The 17,768-nt window shown below is 47.4% G+C and overlaps 1 protein-coding gene across 6 annotated transcripts in view; it reads left to right on the forward strand.

The window, feature by feature from the left end:
* NR5A1 (nuclear receptor subfamily 5 group A member 1) overlaps positions 1-17,768 on the forward strand; it is an 80,765-nt gene that overhangs the window by 50,204 nt on the left and 12,793 nt on the right. For all 6 annotated transcript variants that reach the window (XM_067471731.1, XM_067471734.1, XM_067471732.1 and 3 more), the window contains 2 exons: positions 16,738-16,857; positions 17,201-17,348. In XM_067471731.1, coding sequence (XP_067327832.1) covers positions 16,738-16,857; positions 17,201-17,348 — 268 coding nt within the window. The remainder of the gene's footprint in view (positions 1-16,737; positions 16,858-17,200; positions 17,349-17,768) is intronic.

Consider the following 17,768-nt stretch of genomic DNA (forward strand, 5'->3'; position numbering starts at 1 on the left):
GACATTTGAGAGTTGCAGTTGCTGGGATGTATAGTTCACCTACAATCAAAGAGCATTCTGAACCCCACCAATAGAATTGGGCCAAACCTTCCACACAGAACCCCCATGAGTAACAGAAAATACTGTGTTTTCTGATGGTCTTTGGCGACCTGTTGCGACCCTCCAAGGGGTCCCGACCCCCAGGTTGAGAAACATTGTCTTAGAGATTTCACATCCATAGTTTTCTGCAAGCCAGAACCAACTTGGCAGCACATCACATCGACTGTCCCCTTGTTTTCTCCGGCCAGCGTGCCTTCATAGAATCATAGAATCCTAGAATCCAAGAGTTGGAAGAGATCTCATGGGTCATCCAGTCCACCCCATTCTGCCAAGAAGCAGGAATATTGCATTCAAATCACCCCCGACAGATGGCCATCCAGCCTCTGCTTAAAAGCTTCCAAAGAAGGAGCCTCCACCACACTCCCTCCGGGGCAGAGAGTTCCACTGCTGAACGGCTCTCACAGTCAGGAAGTTCTTCCAAATGTTTGCCTAGATTACTGTGGGAGATCCTTCCTGGGCCGTGACAGGAGGCTGTTTGTGGCCTTCCATTCCTCCCTCGCTCCAGATCTGGCCCCTTTCTCCCTCCGCAACCCTCTTGCAAGACTCCCGCCTCAAATTAATTGGGCCTCAAAACAATTTGCACCTCTCAAGAGCCACCTCTCCTCTGTTGATCAGGGAGCCCTTCTTTTTCTTTCTTTCTTTCTCTTTCCGCAAAGGTCATCCTTCAGGGGGACATCAATTGCGAAACCTTCTTCCTTGTGTGTTTTTCAGACCAGAGCGGATACTGTTTTGTAACTGGGGGAGAATTAATTGTCTTCTGCAGGTGCAGCACGTCATTATCACCATTCACTCTTTCCTAGGCTGGTTTCAAAGCTCCTTCCCTCCAGCCTTTGATTTTTCCGGGGCTGTTGCCTCCCCTTTGCCCAAATGGCCCCCCACCCTGGTTTTCCCCATACCTACCTGAACTATGAGAAAAGGAGAGCCTGCCATTCTGCATTTCTGAAGTCCCAGCAAGAGATTCAAAAGAGGACTTCAGAAATCCAGAATGGCAGGGTCTCCTTTTCTCAAAGTTCAGGTAGGTATGGGCAAACCCAGGCCTGGGGGGCCGGATGCGGCCCCTTGGACTCTTTTCTCAGGCCCTCTTCTCTCTCACCATCCTATCCTTCCTTCCTTTCCTCTTTCCTCCCTTCTTTCCTTCCTCTCTTTCGCCTTCTTTCCTTTCTTCCTTCCTTCCTTCCCCCCTCTTTCTCATTTGTTCCTTCCTTCCCTTTTGTTTTTCTTTCCGTCTCTCTTACCTCCCTCCTTGCCCCATTTCTTTCTACTTCCTCCCTCCCTCCCTCCCTTCTTCCTTCCTTGCTTCCTTCCTCATTCTCTCTCTCTCCTTCCTTGCTTCCTTCCGTCTTCCCTCCTTCCCCCTCTCTTTCTCCTTCCTTTCTTTCTACCTCCCTCCCTCCCTCCCTCCTTCCTCCTCTCTTTTTCCTTCCTTCCTTGCATCCTTCCTTCCTTCCTTACTCCCTCTCTCTCCTTCTCCCTCTCACTCTCTCCTTCCCCCCTCTCTCTCCTTCCTTCCTTCCGCCTCTCTCTTTCCTTTCTTGCTTCCTTCCTCCTTCCCTGCTTCCTTCCCCCTCTCTCTCCTTCCTCCCTCCCTCCTTCCGCCTCTCTTTTTCCTTCCTTCCTTCCTTGCATCCTTCCTTCCTTCCTTACTCCCTCTCTCTCCTTCTCCCTCTCACTCTCTCCTTCCCCCCCCTCTCTCCTTCCTTCCTTCCGCCTCTCTCTTTCCTTTCTTGCTTCCTTCCTCCTTCCCTGCTTCCTTCCCCCTCTCTCTCCTTCCTCCCTCCCTCCTTCCTCCTCTTTTTTTCCTTCCTTCCTTGCATCCTTCCTTCCTTCCTTACTCCCTCTCTCTCCTTCTCCCTCTCACTCTCTCCTTCCCCCCTCTCTCTCCTTCCTTCCTTCCGCCTCTCTCTTTCCTTTCTTGCTTCCTTCCTCCTTCCCTGCTTCCTTCCCCCTCTCTCTCCTTCCTCCCTCCCTCCTTCCGCCTCTCTTTTTCCTTCCTTCCTTCCTTGCATCCTTCCTTCCTTCCTTACTCCCTCTCTCTCCTTCTCCCTCTCACTCTCTCCTTCCCCCCCCCTCTCTCCTTCCTTCCTTCCGCCTCTCTCTTTCCTTTCTTGCTTCCTTCCTCCTTCCCTGCTTCCTTCCCCCTCTCTCTCCTTCCTCCCTCCCTCCTTCCGCCTCTCTTTTTCCTTCCTTCCTTCCTTGCATCCTTCCTTCCTTCCTTACTCCCTCTCTCTCCTTCTCCCTCTCATTCTCTCCTTCCCCCCTCTCTCTCCTTCCTTCCTTCCGCCTCTCTCTTTCCTTTCTTGCTTCCTTCCTCCTTCCCTGCTTCCTTCCCCCTCTCTCTCCTTCCTCCCTCCCTCCTTCCGCCTCTCTTTTTCCTTCCTTCCTTCCTTGCATCCTTCCTTCCTTCCTTACTCCCTCTCTCTCCTTCTCCCTCTCATTCTCTCCTTCCCCCCTCTCTCTCCTTCCTTCCTTCCGCCTCTCTCTTTCCTTTCTTGCTTCCTTCCTCCTTCCCTGCTTCCTTCCCCCTCTCTCTCCTTCCTCCCTCCCTCCTTCCGCCTCTCTTTTTCCTTCCTTCCTTCCTTGCATCCTTCCTTCCTTCCTTACTCCCTCTCTCTCCTTCTCCCTCTCATTCTCTCCTTCCCCCCTCTCTCTCCTTCCTTCCTCCCGCCTCTCTCTTTCCTTTCTTGCTTCCTTCCTCCTTCCCTGCTTCCTTCCCCCTCTCTCTCCTTCCTCCCTCCCTCCTTCCGCCTCTCTTTTTCCTTCCTTCCTTCCTTGCATCCTTCCTTCCTTCCTTACTCCCTCTCTCTCCTTCTCCCTCTCACTCTCTCCTTCCCCCCCCCTCTCTCCTTCCTTCCTTCCGCCTCTCTCTTTCCTTTCTTGCTTCCTTCCTCCTTCCCTGCTTCCTTCCCCCTCTCTCTCCTTCCTCCCTCCCTCCTTCCGCCTCTCTTTTTCCTTCCTTCCTTCCTTGCATCCTTCCTTCCTTCCTTACTCCCTCTCTCTCCTTCTCCCTCTCATTCTCTCCTTCCCCCCTCTCTCTCCTTCCTTCCTTCCGCCTCTCTCTTTCCTTTCTTGCTTCCTTCCTCCTTCCCTGCTTCCTTCCCCCTCTCTCTCCTTCCTCCCTCCCTCCTTCCGCCTCTCTTTTTCCTTCCTTCCTTCCTTGCATCCTTCCTTCCTTCCTTACTCCCTCTCTCTCCTTCTCCCTCTCATTCTCTCCTTCCCCCCTCTCTCTCCTTCCTTCCTTCCGCCTCTCTCTTTCCTTTCTTGCTTCCTTCCTCCTTCCCTGCTTCCTTCCCCCTCTCTCTCCTTCCTCCCTCCCTCCTTCCGCCTCTCTTTTTCCTTCCTTCCTTCCTTGCATCCTTCCTTCCTTCCTTACTCCCTCTCTCTCCTTCTCCCTCTCATTCTCTCCTTCCCCCCTCTCTCTCCTTCCTTCCTCCCGCCTCTCTCTTTCCTTTCTTGCTTCCTTCCTCCTTCCCTGCTTCCTTCCCCCTCTCTCTCCTTCCTCCCTCCCTCCTTCCGCCTCTCTTTTTCCTTCCTTCCTTCCTTGCATCCTTCCTTCCTTCCTTACTCCCTCTCTCTCCTTCTCCCTCTCACTCTCTCCTTCCCCCCTCTCTCTCCTTCCTTCCTTCCGCCTCTCTCTTTCCTTTCTTGCTTCCTTCCTCCTTCCCTGCCTCCTTCCCCCTCTCTCTCCTTCCTCCCTCCCTCCTTCCGCCTCTCTTTTTCCTTCCTTCCTTCCTTCCTTCCTTCCTTCCTTCCTCACTCCCTCTCTCTCCTTCCTTCCTTCCTTCCTTCCTTCCCTCCCTCTTTCTTGTTTCTTCCTTCCTTTCGGTCTTTCCTTCCTTCTCTCTTTCATCCCTTAATTCCTCCCTTTCCTCCCTCCCTCCATTCCTTTCTACCCTTCCTTCCTCCCTCAGTATGTTGTCCGTAGACGCCTCAAGGTCATGTGCCCACTGCCATGACTGCATCGCACACCTTTACCTCCCCGCAAAAGCGGTACCTATTGATCTACTCACATTTGCATGTTTTCGAACTGCTAGTTTGGTAGAAGCTGGGGCTGACAGCGGAAGCTCACCTCGCTCCCCGGATTCGAACCTGGAACCTTTTGGTCAACAAGTTCAGAAGCTCAGCGCTTTAACCCACTGCGGCACCTTTCTTAGGAAGGTGGAATCCATGTAACTTCCAGGAAAGAAAGCTCGCTCTTTGGACTACCAGAGTCCCCTAGTCCTCAGATTAGAAAGTCATAGTGGAGAAGGCTTTCAGGGGCTACTTAGTCCTGCAGTTGTGTATTTGCTTCTGTGTGTGTGTGTGTGTGTGTGTGTGAGGCAATATGCCTCAGTTGCCAGGGGAACAAGAGCAGAAAAGTGTTGTTGGGCTCACATCTACGCGTGCTTCTTCTATGGGCCTCGTTCTGGCCACTGGGCAAACGGAATTGGCGTTGACTAGGATATGGAGGAAAGAGCTTTGCTGCTGCTTCTCCTCCTGCAAGGATCCTTCCCTGAGGACTTACTTACTTACTTACTTACTTACTTAGAGGATCCCTCATTGTCCGAGTAAGATTGTCCTCCAAGTGCAGAGTCCTGGCGGTGGTTCCATAGGTGACTGTGAGTGTCATGTCCCAGTGAGACTCAAGCAACACCAGGTGTAGATACGAATACATAGAATAGAATTGGCTTGTTGTCAATGTACTATTGCACAACAAAACTAAATTATTTCCCCTGCACACACCACAAAACACACTCCCACCACCACCGCACATCAATGTGAAGCCATGGAGTCCAGCATAGCCACAGTCCAGGATAAAAGCTGCCTCTCAGTCTGTTTGTCCTTGCCTTTGTCGCCCTGTAGCGTCTGCCAGGTGGCAATAGTAAGACATTGTGAGGAAGGCCTTCCTTCTCAGAGCTGGAGAAGGGAGAAAGGAGGCAGACAGTGGTCCAATGACACTCAAGCAACACTGGGTATATACATGAATACAGAATAGAATAGATTTTTTTTGTCATTGAGCTATTTCACATTAAATTAAATTAAATAATTTCTTCAGCACACACTACAAAAACAACACAACCACTTCTCCAGACGCCCACCACCACTGCACAGCCCCCAATGTCCCATCAATGCAAAGCTATGGCATTCAACATAGCCACATCTATCTCTTGGTCTGTTTGTCCTTGCCTTTGTCGCCCTGTACCATCTGCCGGGTGGCAATAATAAGACATTGTGAGGAAGGGCTTCCTTCTCAGAGCTGGAGAAAGGAGAAAGTAGGCAGGCAGTGGTCCAATGACACTCAAGCAACACTGGGTATATACACAAATACATAATAGAATAGAATAGAATGGATTTATTGTCATTGAGCTATTGCACATTTAATTAAACTAAATGATTTCTTCAGCACACACTACAAAAACAACACAACCAGTTCTCCAGACGCCCACCACCACTGCACAGCCCCCAATGTCCCATCAATGCAAAGCTATGCCATTCAACGTAGCCACATCTATCTCTTGGTCTGTTTGTCCTTGTCTTTGTCACCCTGTGCCGTCTGCCAGGTGGCAACAATAAGACATTGTGAGGAAGGGCTTCCTTCTCAGAGCTGGAGAAGGGAGAAAGTAGGCAGGCAGTGGTCCAATGACACTCAAGCAAAACCAGGTATATACACGAATACAGAATAGAATAGAATAGAATAGAATAGAATAGAATAGATTTATTGTCATTGAGCTATTTCACATTTAATTAAACTAAATGATTTCTTCAGCACACACTACAAAAACAACACAACCAGTTCTCCAGACGCTGACCACCATTGCACAGCCCCCAATGCCCCATTAATGCAAAGCTATGCCATTCAACATAGCCACATCTATCTCTCGGTCTGTTTGTCCTTTGTCACGCTGTGCCGTCTGCCAGGTGGCAATAATAACACATTGTAGGGAAGGCTTTCCTTCTCAGAGCTGGAGAAGTGAGAAAGGAGGCAGGCAGTGGTCCAATGACACTCAAACAACACCGGGTATATACACGAATACAGAATAGAATAGAATAGAATAGAATAGAATAGAATAGAATAGAATAGATTTATTGTCATTGAGCTATTGCACATTTAATTAAACTAAATGATTTCTTCAGCACACTCTACAAAAACAACACAACCACTTCTCCAGATGCTGACCACCATTGCACAGCCCCCAATGCCCCATTAATGCAAAGCTATGCCATTCAACGTAGCCACAGCTGCCTCTCGGTCTGTTTGTCCTTGCCTTTGTCACCCTGTAGCATCTGCCAGGTGGCAATAATAAGACACTGTGAGGAAGGGCTTCCTTCTCAGAGCTGGAGAAAGGAGAAAGTAGGCAGGCAGTGGTCCAATGACACTCAAGCAAAACCAGGTATATACACGAATACAGAATAGAATAGAATAGAATAGAATAGAATAGAATAGAATAGAATAAATTTATTGTCATTGAGCTATTGCACATTTAATTAAATTAAATAATTTCTTCAGCACACACTACAAAAACAACACAACCAGTTCTCCAGACGCTGACCACCATTGCACAGCCCCCAATGCCCCATTAATGCAAAGCTATGCCATTCAACGTAGCCACATCTATCTCTTGGTCTGTTTGTCCTTGTCTTTGTCACCCTGTGCCGTCTGCCAGGTGGCAACAATAAGACATTGTGAGGAAGGGCTTCCTTCTCAGAGCTGGAGAAAGGAGAAAGGAGGCAGGCAGTGGTCCAATGACACTCAAGCAAAACCAGGTATATACACGAATACAGGATAGAGTAGATTTATTGTCATTGAGCTATTGCACATTAAATTAAATAAAATAATTTCTTCAGCACACACTACAAAAACAACACAACCAGTTCTCCAGACGCTGACCACCATTGCACAGCCCCCAATGCCCCATTAATGCAAAGCTATGGCATTCAACATAGCCACATCTATCTCTTGGTCTGTTTGTCCTTGCCTTTGTCACCCTGTGCCGTCTGCCAGGTGGCAACAATAAGACATTGTGAGGAAGGGCTTCCTTCTCAGAGCTGGAGAAAGGAGAAAGGAGGCAGGCAGTGGTCCAATGACACTCAAGCAAAACCAGGTATATACACGAATACAGGATAGAGTAGATTTATTGTCATTGAGCTATTGCACAATTAAATGATTTCTTCAGCACACACCACAAAGACAACACACCCACTTCTCCAGACGCTGACCACCATTGCACAGCCCCAATGCCCCATTAATGCAAAGCTATGGACTTGAACATAGCCACAGCTATCTCTCGGTCTGTTTGTCCTTGTCTTTGTCACCCTGTGCCGTCTGCCACGTGGCAACAATAAGACATTGTGAGGAAGGGCTTCCTTCTCAGAGCTGGAGAAGGGAGAAAGTAGGCAGGCAGTGGTCCAATGACACTCAAACAACACTGGGTATATACACAAATACAAAATAGAATAGAATAGAATGGATTTATTGTCATTGAGCTATTGCACATTTAATTAAATTAAATAATTTCTTCAGCACACACTACAAAAACAACACACCCACTTCTCCAGACGCCGACCACCATTGCACAGCCCCAATGCCCCATCATTGCAAAGCTATGGACTTGAACATAGCCACAGCTATCTCTCGGTCTGTTTGTCCTTGTCTTTGTCACCCTGTGCCGTCTGCCAGGTGGCAACAATAAGACATTGTGAGGAAGGGCTTCCTTCTCAGAGCTGGAGAAAGGAGAAAGGAGGCAGGCAGTGGTCCAATGACACTCAAGCAAAACCGGGTATATACACAAATACAGGATAGAGTAGATTTATTGTCATTGAGCTATTGCACATTAAATTAAATTAAATAATTTCTTCAGCACACACTACAAAAACAACACAACCAGTTCTCCAGACGCTGACCACCATTGCACAGCCCCCAATGCCCCATTAATGCAAAGCTATGGCATTCAACATAGCCACATCTATCTCTTGGTCTGTTTGTCCTTGCCTTTGTCACCCTGTGCCGTCTGCCAGGTGGCAACAATAAGACATTGTTGTGATAGAGTAGATTTATTGTCATTGAGCTATTGCACAATTAAATTAAATGATTTCTTCAGCACACACTACAAAAACAACACACCCACTTCTCCAGACGCTGACCACCATTGCACAGCCCCAATGCCCCATTGTTGCAAAGCTATGGACTTGAATATAGCCACAGCTATCTCTCGGTCTGTTTGTCCTTGCCTTTGTGACTCTGTACTACCTGCCAGGTGGCAATAATTCAAAGAAAAAGAATATGCCAAGTGGGAGGGATCCCCAGGAATGCTCTGAGCGTTCTTAAGACCTATACAGTCCTTCCAAAGAGGGGAGAAAGAGGGCAACCCATGCTTCTCTGTCCAGAAGACCCTTTGGTGCGCCTTCCTCTCTGCTACGGTGCAGTTACCAAACCATGCACAGATGCAGGACGTTAGGACACTCTCTAGAACAGTGGTTCTCAACTTGGGGGTCGCAACCCCCAGAGGGGTCATTGGGCCATTTTCGGGGGGTCTCAAAGCCACCTTGGTTGGGCCTGCCCCTTCCAAAATGGCACTCGACCCCCTGTGCCAGCCAAAGAGAACACTGTGATCCTGTAGAAATATTAACAATAATAATAATAATAATAATAATAATAATAATAATAATTCGCTGATGCATCAGACAGTCCTACACTTGTGTGATCCAATACAACAGCCAGCAGAGTGTCTGCTGTGGACACATCTTGTGGTGTTTCTAATAATAATAATAATAATAATAATAATCCTCAGTTCTTGTGGGTTTTTTCGGGCTATATGGCCATGTTCTAGAGGCATTTCTCCTGACGTTTCGCCTGCATCTATGGCAGGCATCCTCAGAGGGTGAGGTCTGGAGCTGGGAAAAAGGGGGTTTATATATCTGTGGAAAGACCAGGGTGAGACAAAAGGCTTTTGTAAGATGGGCTAGGTGTGAATCTTTTCAATTGACCACCTTGATTAGCATACAATGGGCTGACTGTGCCTGGAGCAAACTCTTAATGAAAGGTGATTAGATGTCCCTGCCTGTTTTTCTCTCTGTTGTTTTAATTTTAGAATTTTTTAAAACTGGTAGCCAGATTTTGTTCATTTTCATGGTTTCTTCCTTTCTGTTGAAATTGTCCACATGTTTGTGGATTTCAATGGCTTCTCTGTGTAGCCTGACATGGTGGTTGTGAGAGTGGTCCAGCATTTTTGTGTTCTCAAATAAAATGCTGTGTCCAGGTTGGTTCATCAGGTGCTCTGCTATGGCTGATTTCTCTGGTTGGAGTAGTCTGCAGTGCCTTTCATGTTCCTGGATTCTTGTTTGGGCATTGCTGCGTTTGGTGGGCTCACAACACACTACATCAAGGACTCAGCCCACTTCATTGAAAAAATCAGCAATCTCAAGCTAAATACAAAGGACAAACTGATCAGCTTCGATGTGGTGTCTCTATTTACCATGGTCCCAGTTGCAGACACCATGGCACTCATCAACCAGAGGTTCCCAGAAGACATCACGGCGCTGTTTCACCATTGCCTCACCACCAGCTATTTTCAGTGGGACAATGAATTCTACGAACAGAAAGATGGAGTAGCTATGGGGAGCCCTCTCAGCCCAGTCATAGCTAACTTCTACATGGAACAATTCGAAAAACAAGCTCTTGAAACAGCAACCAAAAAGCCCACGATATGGTTCAGATATGTGGATGACACTTTCACCATTTGGAGCCATGGAGATGAAGAACTCAACAGGTTCCTGGAACATCTTAACAGCATCCACCCTAACATCCAGTTCACTATGGAAAAAGAAAAGGAAGGAAGACTGCCTTTTCTAGATGTCCTAGTCATCCGCAAACCAGATCAACAATTGGGTCACACCGTCTACAGAAAACCCACACACACAGATAGATATCTACATAAAAACTCCAACCATCACCCAAGTCAAAAAAGAAGCACCATCAAAGCCTTGGCAGACCGTGCAAAAAGAATCTGTGAACCCCACCTCCTCCAAGATGAACTGAACCACCTCAACTGGGCTCTCCAGGCCAATGGAGACTCCACCTCAGACATCCGAAGAGCTGCAAGACCAAGAACAAGCCACAAGAGTAAAGATGAAGATCCACCCAGAGGAAAAGTGTCCCTGCCATACATCAAGGGAACCACTGACCGCATAGGGAAGCTGATGAGGAAACACAACATACAAACAATCTACAAACCCACCAAGAAAATTCAACAAATGCTACGTTCAGCAAAGGACAAGAGGGATCCTCTCACCTCTGCAGGAGTCTACCGTGTACCATGCAGCTGTGGACAAGTCTACGTAGGGACCACCAAACGCAGCGCCCAAACAAGAATCCAGGAACATGAAAGGCACTGCAAACTACTCCAACCAGAGAAATCAGCCATAGCAGAGCACCTGATGAACCAACCTGGACACAGCATTTTATTTGAGAACACAAAAATGCTGGACCACTCTCACAACCACCATGTCAGGCTACACAGAGAAGCCATTGAAATCCACAAACATGTGGACAATTTCAACAGAAAGGAAGAAACCATGAAAATGAACAAAATCTGGCTACCAGTTTTAAAAAATTCTAAAATTAAAACAACAGAGAGAAAAACAGGCAGGGACATCTAATCACCTTTCATTAAGAGTTTGCTCCAGGCACAGTCAGCCCATTGTATGCTAATCAAGGTGGTCAATTGAAAAGATTCACACCTAGCCCATCTTACAAAAGCCTTTTGTCTCACCCTGGTCTTTCCACAGATATATAAACCCCTTTTTCCCAGCTCCAGCAGACCTCTGAAGATGCTTGCCATAGATGCAGGCGAAACGTCAGGAGAAATGCCTCTAGAACATGGCCATATAGCCCGAAAAAACCCACAAGAACTGAGTGATTCCGGCCATGAAAGCCTTCGACAATACAATAATAATAATAATAATAACAACTAGCTGTCCCCTGCCAGGCGTTGCTGTGGCCCAGTCTGTTGTTCTGGACAATAAAGTAACGAGAAAATGTTGGTTTCTAATATATGTAATTTCTTTATCCTTTTGAGTAAATAGTATTTCTTGCGGTTTCTTTGTCAGTGTGGATGCGGAGAGTGTCTGGTTTGCCTCCTCTGGAACATGCAACATAGAATTGTCCTTCTTTAGGGGTCTCTTTCAGATCTATACTATATCTCTCTGTCTGTGAATCATATCTATCTATCTATATCTATGGCTGGATGGCTCTTTGTCAGGAGGACTTTGTTTACGTTTTCTTGCCCTGATGAAGGAAGTTGGATTGGATGGCCTTGAGTATTTTCTGTTGGTCAGGGGGATTCTGTGTGGGAAGTTTGCCCTGATTCTGTCGTTTGTGGGGTTCAGAACGCTCTTTGATTGTAGGTGAACTGTGAATCCCAGTGACTACAACTCCCAAATGTCAAGGTCTATTTCCCTCAAACTCCATCTGTGTTCATATTTTGGCGTATTGAGTGCTTGTGCCAAGTTTGGTCCAGATCCCTCCTTGTTTGAGTCCACAGTGCTCTCTGGGTGTAGGTGAACTACAACTCCCAAACCCAAGGTCAATGCCCACCAAAACCCTTTCAATATTGTCTCTTGGTCATGGGAGTTGAGTATCCGTGCCAAGTTTGGTCCGGATCCATCACAGTTTGAATCCACAGTGCTCTCTGGATGGAGGTGAACTACAACTCCCAAACTCAAGGTCAATGCCCACCAAAACCCTTCCGGTATTTTCTGTTGGTCATGGGAGTTCTGTGTGCCAAGTTTATTTATTTATTTTATTTATTTACTATTCTTGTATACCGCTGTATCTCAAGTCCCAGGGCGACTCACAGCGGTTTCCAAACAGCAAAGACAATAAAAACAGCAATAACTAATATACAATTACAGTTAAATTACACAGTTCCATTACTAGCTAATAAGCTATCATCAATACACAGTTATCACAAATCCCATCCCCGATCGCCTCATCATCCAAGCTTGATCCAAATTCGTCATCCATTGTTCCGTTCCTATGTTCAAATTACCAAAATTGCACTGAATTACTCGAACACCTGCACAAACATCCAGGTCTTCAGCTTTCTACGGAATGTCATGAGAGATGGTGCCAGCCTCACGTCTACAGGAAGGGCGTTCCACAGCCGAGGAGCCACCACCGAGAAGGCCCTATCTCTCGTCCCCGCCAACCGTGCTTGGGAGGCTGGCGGGATCGAGAGCAGGGCCTCCCCGGAAGATCTCAAAGTCCGGGTGGGTTCATAGGCCGAGATGCGGTCAGATAGGTATCTTGGGCTGGAACCGTTTAGGGCTTTATAGGCCAGTACCAACACCTTGAATTGGGCCCGGTAGCAAATCGGCAGCCAGTGGAGCTGGTGCAACAGGGGGGTTGTGTGCTCCCTGCGCTCCGCTCCTGTTAGGATCATGTTTGGTTCAATTCCATCGTTGGTGGGGTTCAGAATGCTCTTTGATTGTAGGTGAACTATAAATCCCAGCAACTACAACTCCCAAATGACGAAATCATAATTTTTTGAGTGATGGTCACTCCTCGTATTGTGAGATGTTTTGTTGCCAAATTTGGTGTGATTCATTCATTATGCACAGAGCATTTATATATATATAGATAATAATAATGCATGGCCGTAGGGTTCCTCTTGGCCACTGAGGCTGCTTTTGTGGCCTTTGACCGGTCTAGAACCACTTTTTCTAGCACAGGGCTTCTGAAACCTTTTGAGCTTCGAATCCCTTTGGCCGCCTGGTGAAACATTCTCAAAGCAGTGAGCTTTCTCTTGCGATTTCTAGGATTTCTGGGATCATTCTTTTGCTTGTGTACAGGGGAGGCGGATAGGGATCCCTCGGCCAAAGGAATGAAGGGAGAGTCTCTCTCCAACGTCTCCCACTCCCCATTCCTTCTGAGCGGAGGAACGGTGGACGGAGTATCTCCCAAGAGGGACAATTGTATCCACATCTTCAGCCGGCGTCGCTTGGGAGACACTGTTCCTTTTGTCCAGAGAACAACAGGGCCGTGTTGTGTCCATCCTTCCCTTGGCCGGCCGGCCGGGGGATGCGCCCATCAAGGCGCAACGTGAAAGCATCGGGGGAGATTCTTGGTCCCATCAAGTGAAGTTCTGGAGATAAGAGAGAGGAGCTTGAACAAGGCGGCTTTGACCGCCCTTCTCTTCCATGCCTTCTCGTTGTTTTGTGTGCGCAAAAGGGATAAGATTGTTTGAATCTTGGACTACAACTCTGATGTGGCATTGGGGGCTGTGTGGGGGTGGTGGCAGTGTGGAGGGGTGGGTGTGTTGTTTTTGTGGTGTGTGCTGGGGAAGGCATTTCGTTTCATTGTACAATGTGGAATGACGGTAAAGTTATTCTGTTCTGTTAGACTGGATTTGGTGTCTTTAGGGCAGGCATGGACTGACCCTCCAGGTGTTTTGGACTTCAATTCCCATCATTCCTAATAGCCCCAGGTCCCTTCCTTTTCCTTTTCCTTTTGCCTTTCCTTTTCCACTTAAGCAGTTGAGGGGGAAACAGAAAAGGGCTGAGGCTGTTAGGAACTGTGGGAGTTGCAGTCCACAACACCTGGAGGGCCCAAGTTTGCCCAGGCTTGCTTTAGTAGGTGTGTGATCACATGTCCATTAGAACTGTATTTTCCACCCGTCTTACATAATAGGGAGTTGACATCCACAACACCTGGAGGGCCCAAGTTTGCCCAGGCCTGCTTTAGTAGGTGTGTGACCACATGTCCATTAGAGCTGTATTTTCCACCAATATTACACAATAGGGAGTTGTAGTCCAGAACACGTGGAAGGCCCAAGTTTGCTCATGCCTGTTTTAGTAGGTGTGTGACCACATGTCCATTAGAGCTGTATTTTCCACCAGTATTACACAATAGGGAGTTGCAGTCCGGAACACGTGGAAGGCCCAAGTTTGCTCATGCCTGCTTTAGTAGGTGTGTGACCACATGTCCATTAGAGTTGTATTTTCCACCAGTATTACACAATAGGGAGTTGCAGTCCGGAACACGTGGAAGGCCCAAGTTTGCTCATGCCTGCTTTAGTAGGTGTGTGACCACATGTCCATTAGAGTTGTATTTTCCACCAGTATTACACAATAGGGAGTTGCAGTCCGGAACACGTGGAAGGCCCAAGTTTGCTCATGCCTGCTTTAGTAGGTGTGTGACCACATGTCCATTAGAGTTGTATTTTCCACCAGTATTACACAATAGGGAGTTGCAGTCCGGAACACGTGGAAGGCCCAAGTTTGCTCATGCCTGCTTTAGTAGGTGTGTGACCACATGTCCATTAGAGTTGTATTTTCCACCAGTATTACACAATAGGGAGTTGCAGTCCGGAACACGTGGAAGGCCCAAGTTTGCTCATGCCTGCTTTAGTAGGTGTGTGACCACATGTCCATTAGAGTTGTATTTTCCACCAGTCTTACACAATAGGGAGTTGCAGTCCACTACACCTGGAGGGCCCAAGTTTGCCCAGGCCTGCTTTAGTAGGTGTGTGACCACATGTCCATTAGAGTTGTATTTTCCACCAGTATTACACAATAGGGAGTTGCAGTCCGGAACACGTGGAAGGCCCAAGTTTGCTCATGCCTGCTTTAGTAGGTGTGTGACCACATGTCCATTAGAGTTGTATTTTCCACCAGTATTACACAATAGGGAGTTGCAGTCCGGAACACGTGGAAGGCCCAAGTTTGCTCATGCCTGCTTTAGTAGGTGTGTGACCACATGTCCATTAGAGTTGTATTTTCCACCAGTCTTACACAATAGGGAGTTGCAGTCCACTACACCTGGAGGGCCCAAGTTTGCCCAGGCCTGCTTTAGTAGGTGTGTGATCACATGTCCATTAGAACTGTATTTTCCACCCATCTTACACAATAGGGAGTTGACATGCACAACACCCGGAGGGCCCAAGTTTGTTCGTGCCTGCTTTAGTAGGTGTGTGACCACATGTCCATTAGAATTGTATTTTCCACCAGTATTACACAATAGGGAGTCGCAGTCCGAAACACGTCGAAGGCTGAAGTTTGCTCCTGCCTGGAGGGCTGAAGTACGGCTGGCAGGGACGAGAGACAGGGCCTTCTCAGTCATGGCCCCTCAGCTATGAAATGCCCTCCATAGGGATATTAGGTTGGCCCCCTCCACTTTAATGTTTCGGAAGAAAGATAAGACTTGGCATTGCAAGCAAGTGTTTGCAAATACAGCATAACAGACATAGGAAAAGGGAGTTACTGGACAAATGAAATTGGACAATGGTTTTAACAAGGAGACTTGGATGACATACGTTTTAATTGATTTTACTGTGTTTTATATTATTTACTATCTTTTACTGTATTCTTATGTTTTGGTGTTGACTGTAAACTGCCCTGAGTCGCCTGCGGGCTGAGAAGTAGCAAATAATAATAATAATAATAATAATAATAATAATAATAATGCCTGTTTTAGGAGGTGTGTGACCACATGTCCATTAGAATTGTATTTTCCACCAGTAATACACAATAGCGAGTGGACTTCCACAACAACTGGAGTGTCAAATTTTGACCATGCCTGCTTTAGTAATTTTTTGGGCGTGTCCCTTATGAGCCGCCCCGAGTCCCCTTGGGGAGATGGTTGGTGGGGTATAAAAATAAAGTTGTTATTATTATTAGTAGTAGTAGTAGTAGTAGGTGTGTGACCACATATCCATTAGAGTTGTATTTTCCACCAGTTTACACAATAGGGAGTTGACGTCCACAACACCTGGAGGGCCCAAGTTTGCCCACGCCTGCTTTAGTAGGTGTGTGACCACATATCCATTAGAATGGTATTTTCCACCATTATTACACAATAGGGAGTTGCAGTCCACAACACAAGGAGGGCTCAAGTTTGCCCACGCCTGCTTTAGTAGGTGTGTGACCACATATCCATTAGAATGGTATTTTCCACCATTATTACACAATAGGGAGTTGCAGTCCACAACACAAGGAGGGCTCAAGTTTGCCCACGCCTGCTTTAGTAGGTGTGTGACCACATGTCCATTAGAGCTGTATTTTCCACCAGTATTACACAATAGGGAGTTGCAGTCCGGAACACGTGGAAGGCCCAAGTTTGCTCACGCCTGCTTTAGTAGGTGTATGACCACATGTCCATTAGAGTTGTATTTTCCACTCGTCTTACATAATAGGGACTTGCAGTCCAAAACACCTGGAGGGCCCAAGTTTGCCCACGCCTGCTTTAGTAGGTGTATGACCACATGTCCATTAGAATTGTATTTTCCACCAGTTTTACACAATAGGGAGTTGACGTCCACAACACCTGAGGGCCCAAATTTGCCCAGGTCTGCTATACACCATTTTTAATGACACCTGCCCTAATCCCCAGCCAGCAGGCAACTCCACTACATAGTTCATGTTCTGCCTCACCTTCCAGCCTCATTCCCACCTTTGCCCATGCCTGCTTTAGGGTATATATCCCACATAAATGGTCTCCAAATCCCAGTTGTTCCAGGAAAGCCTGTGCTCCTATGACTCCATAGATGTGGAGTGTTGGTCTAGAAAAATAGAGTTGGATGAGACCTCAAGGGCCATTGATGTGAGGGGCAAGAAAAGGTGCCTCACCTGCTCTGCTTTTTGTCTCTCTCTCTCTTCTCTGTCCAGGTGGGAGATCAGATGAAGTTACTGCAAAACTGCTGGAGCGAGCTGCTCGTTTTTGACCATATTTTCCGCCAAGTGCAGTACGGAAAGGAGCACAGCATGATGCTGGTGACCGGCCAGGAGGTACAAGCTGGGTGCCACATGGCGGGAATGGAGGGATAGGACATCAGTCAGTCAGTTGAAGTCCAAAACACCTGGAGGAATGGCCAAAATTGGCCCATTCCTGATGTAGACCCATTGAGTCAGTGGCCTTTACATTGGTGTAGGCCACAACAGCTCAATTCAGGCTTTCCTTTAGTTGAGAACTTCTCAACCAGATCCCAACCAGCATAATATGATGCCAACGTGCAAGGGTTTTGTCTGGATGGATCTTGACGTCCTTCCATTGGGTTGAAGGTCTTCCTTGGGTGGAGGTGGCACTTTGGGGGTCCTGAGCCTTGCTTCCTTCCTTCCTCTTCCTCTCCAGGTGGACCTGTCCACGGTGGCCACGCAGGCTGGCTCGATCCTCAACAACCTGGTCTTGAGAGCTCAGGAGCTGGTGCTCCACTTGCATTCGCTCCAGGTGGACAAGCAGGAGTTTGTGTGCCTGAAGTTCCTTATTCTCTTCAGTCTTGGTAAGATGGTCTTGCAGAGAGGGAGGGATGGAGAGGGTGAGGCAAATTAGAACAACTTTATTGTCATTGTACATTGTACAATGAAATTCCATGCCTTCCCCAGCACACACCACAAAACAACACACCCATCCCTTCAAATTTCCACCTCCACCCAACGCCACATCAATGTGAAGCCATGGAGTTCCACATCACCTCAGCTCTAGGATAAAAGCTCAATCTCAGTCTGTTTGTCCTTGTCTTTGTCACCCTGCACCGTCTGCCAGGCGGCAAGAACAAGGCATTGTAAGGAAGGACTTTGTCCTCAGAGCTGGAGAAGGGAGAAAGTAGGCAGGTGGTGGTCCCAATGACACTCAAGCAACACCGGTTATATACACAAATACATAAAATAGAATATAAAATGTTTTATTGTCATTGTGCACA

This window comes from Anolis sagrei, chromosome 11 (assembly GCF_037176765.1).
Source record: "Anolis sagrei isolate rAnoSag1 chromosome 11, rAnoSag1.mat, whole genome shotgun sequence".
Classification (NCBI taxonomy): domain Eukaryota; kingdom Metazoa; phylum Chordata; class Lepidosauria; order Squamata; family Dactyloidae; genus Anolis; species Anolis sagrei.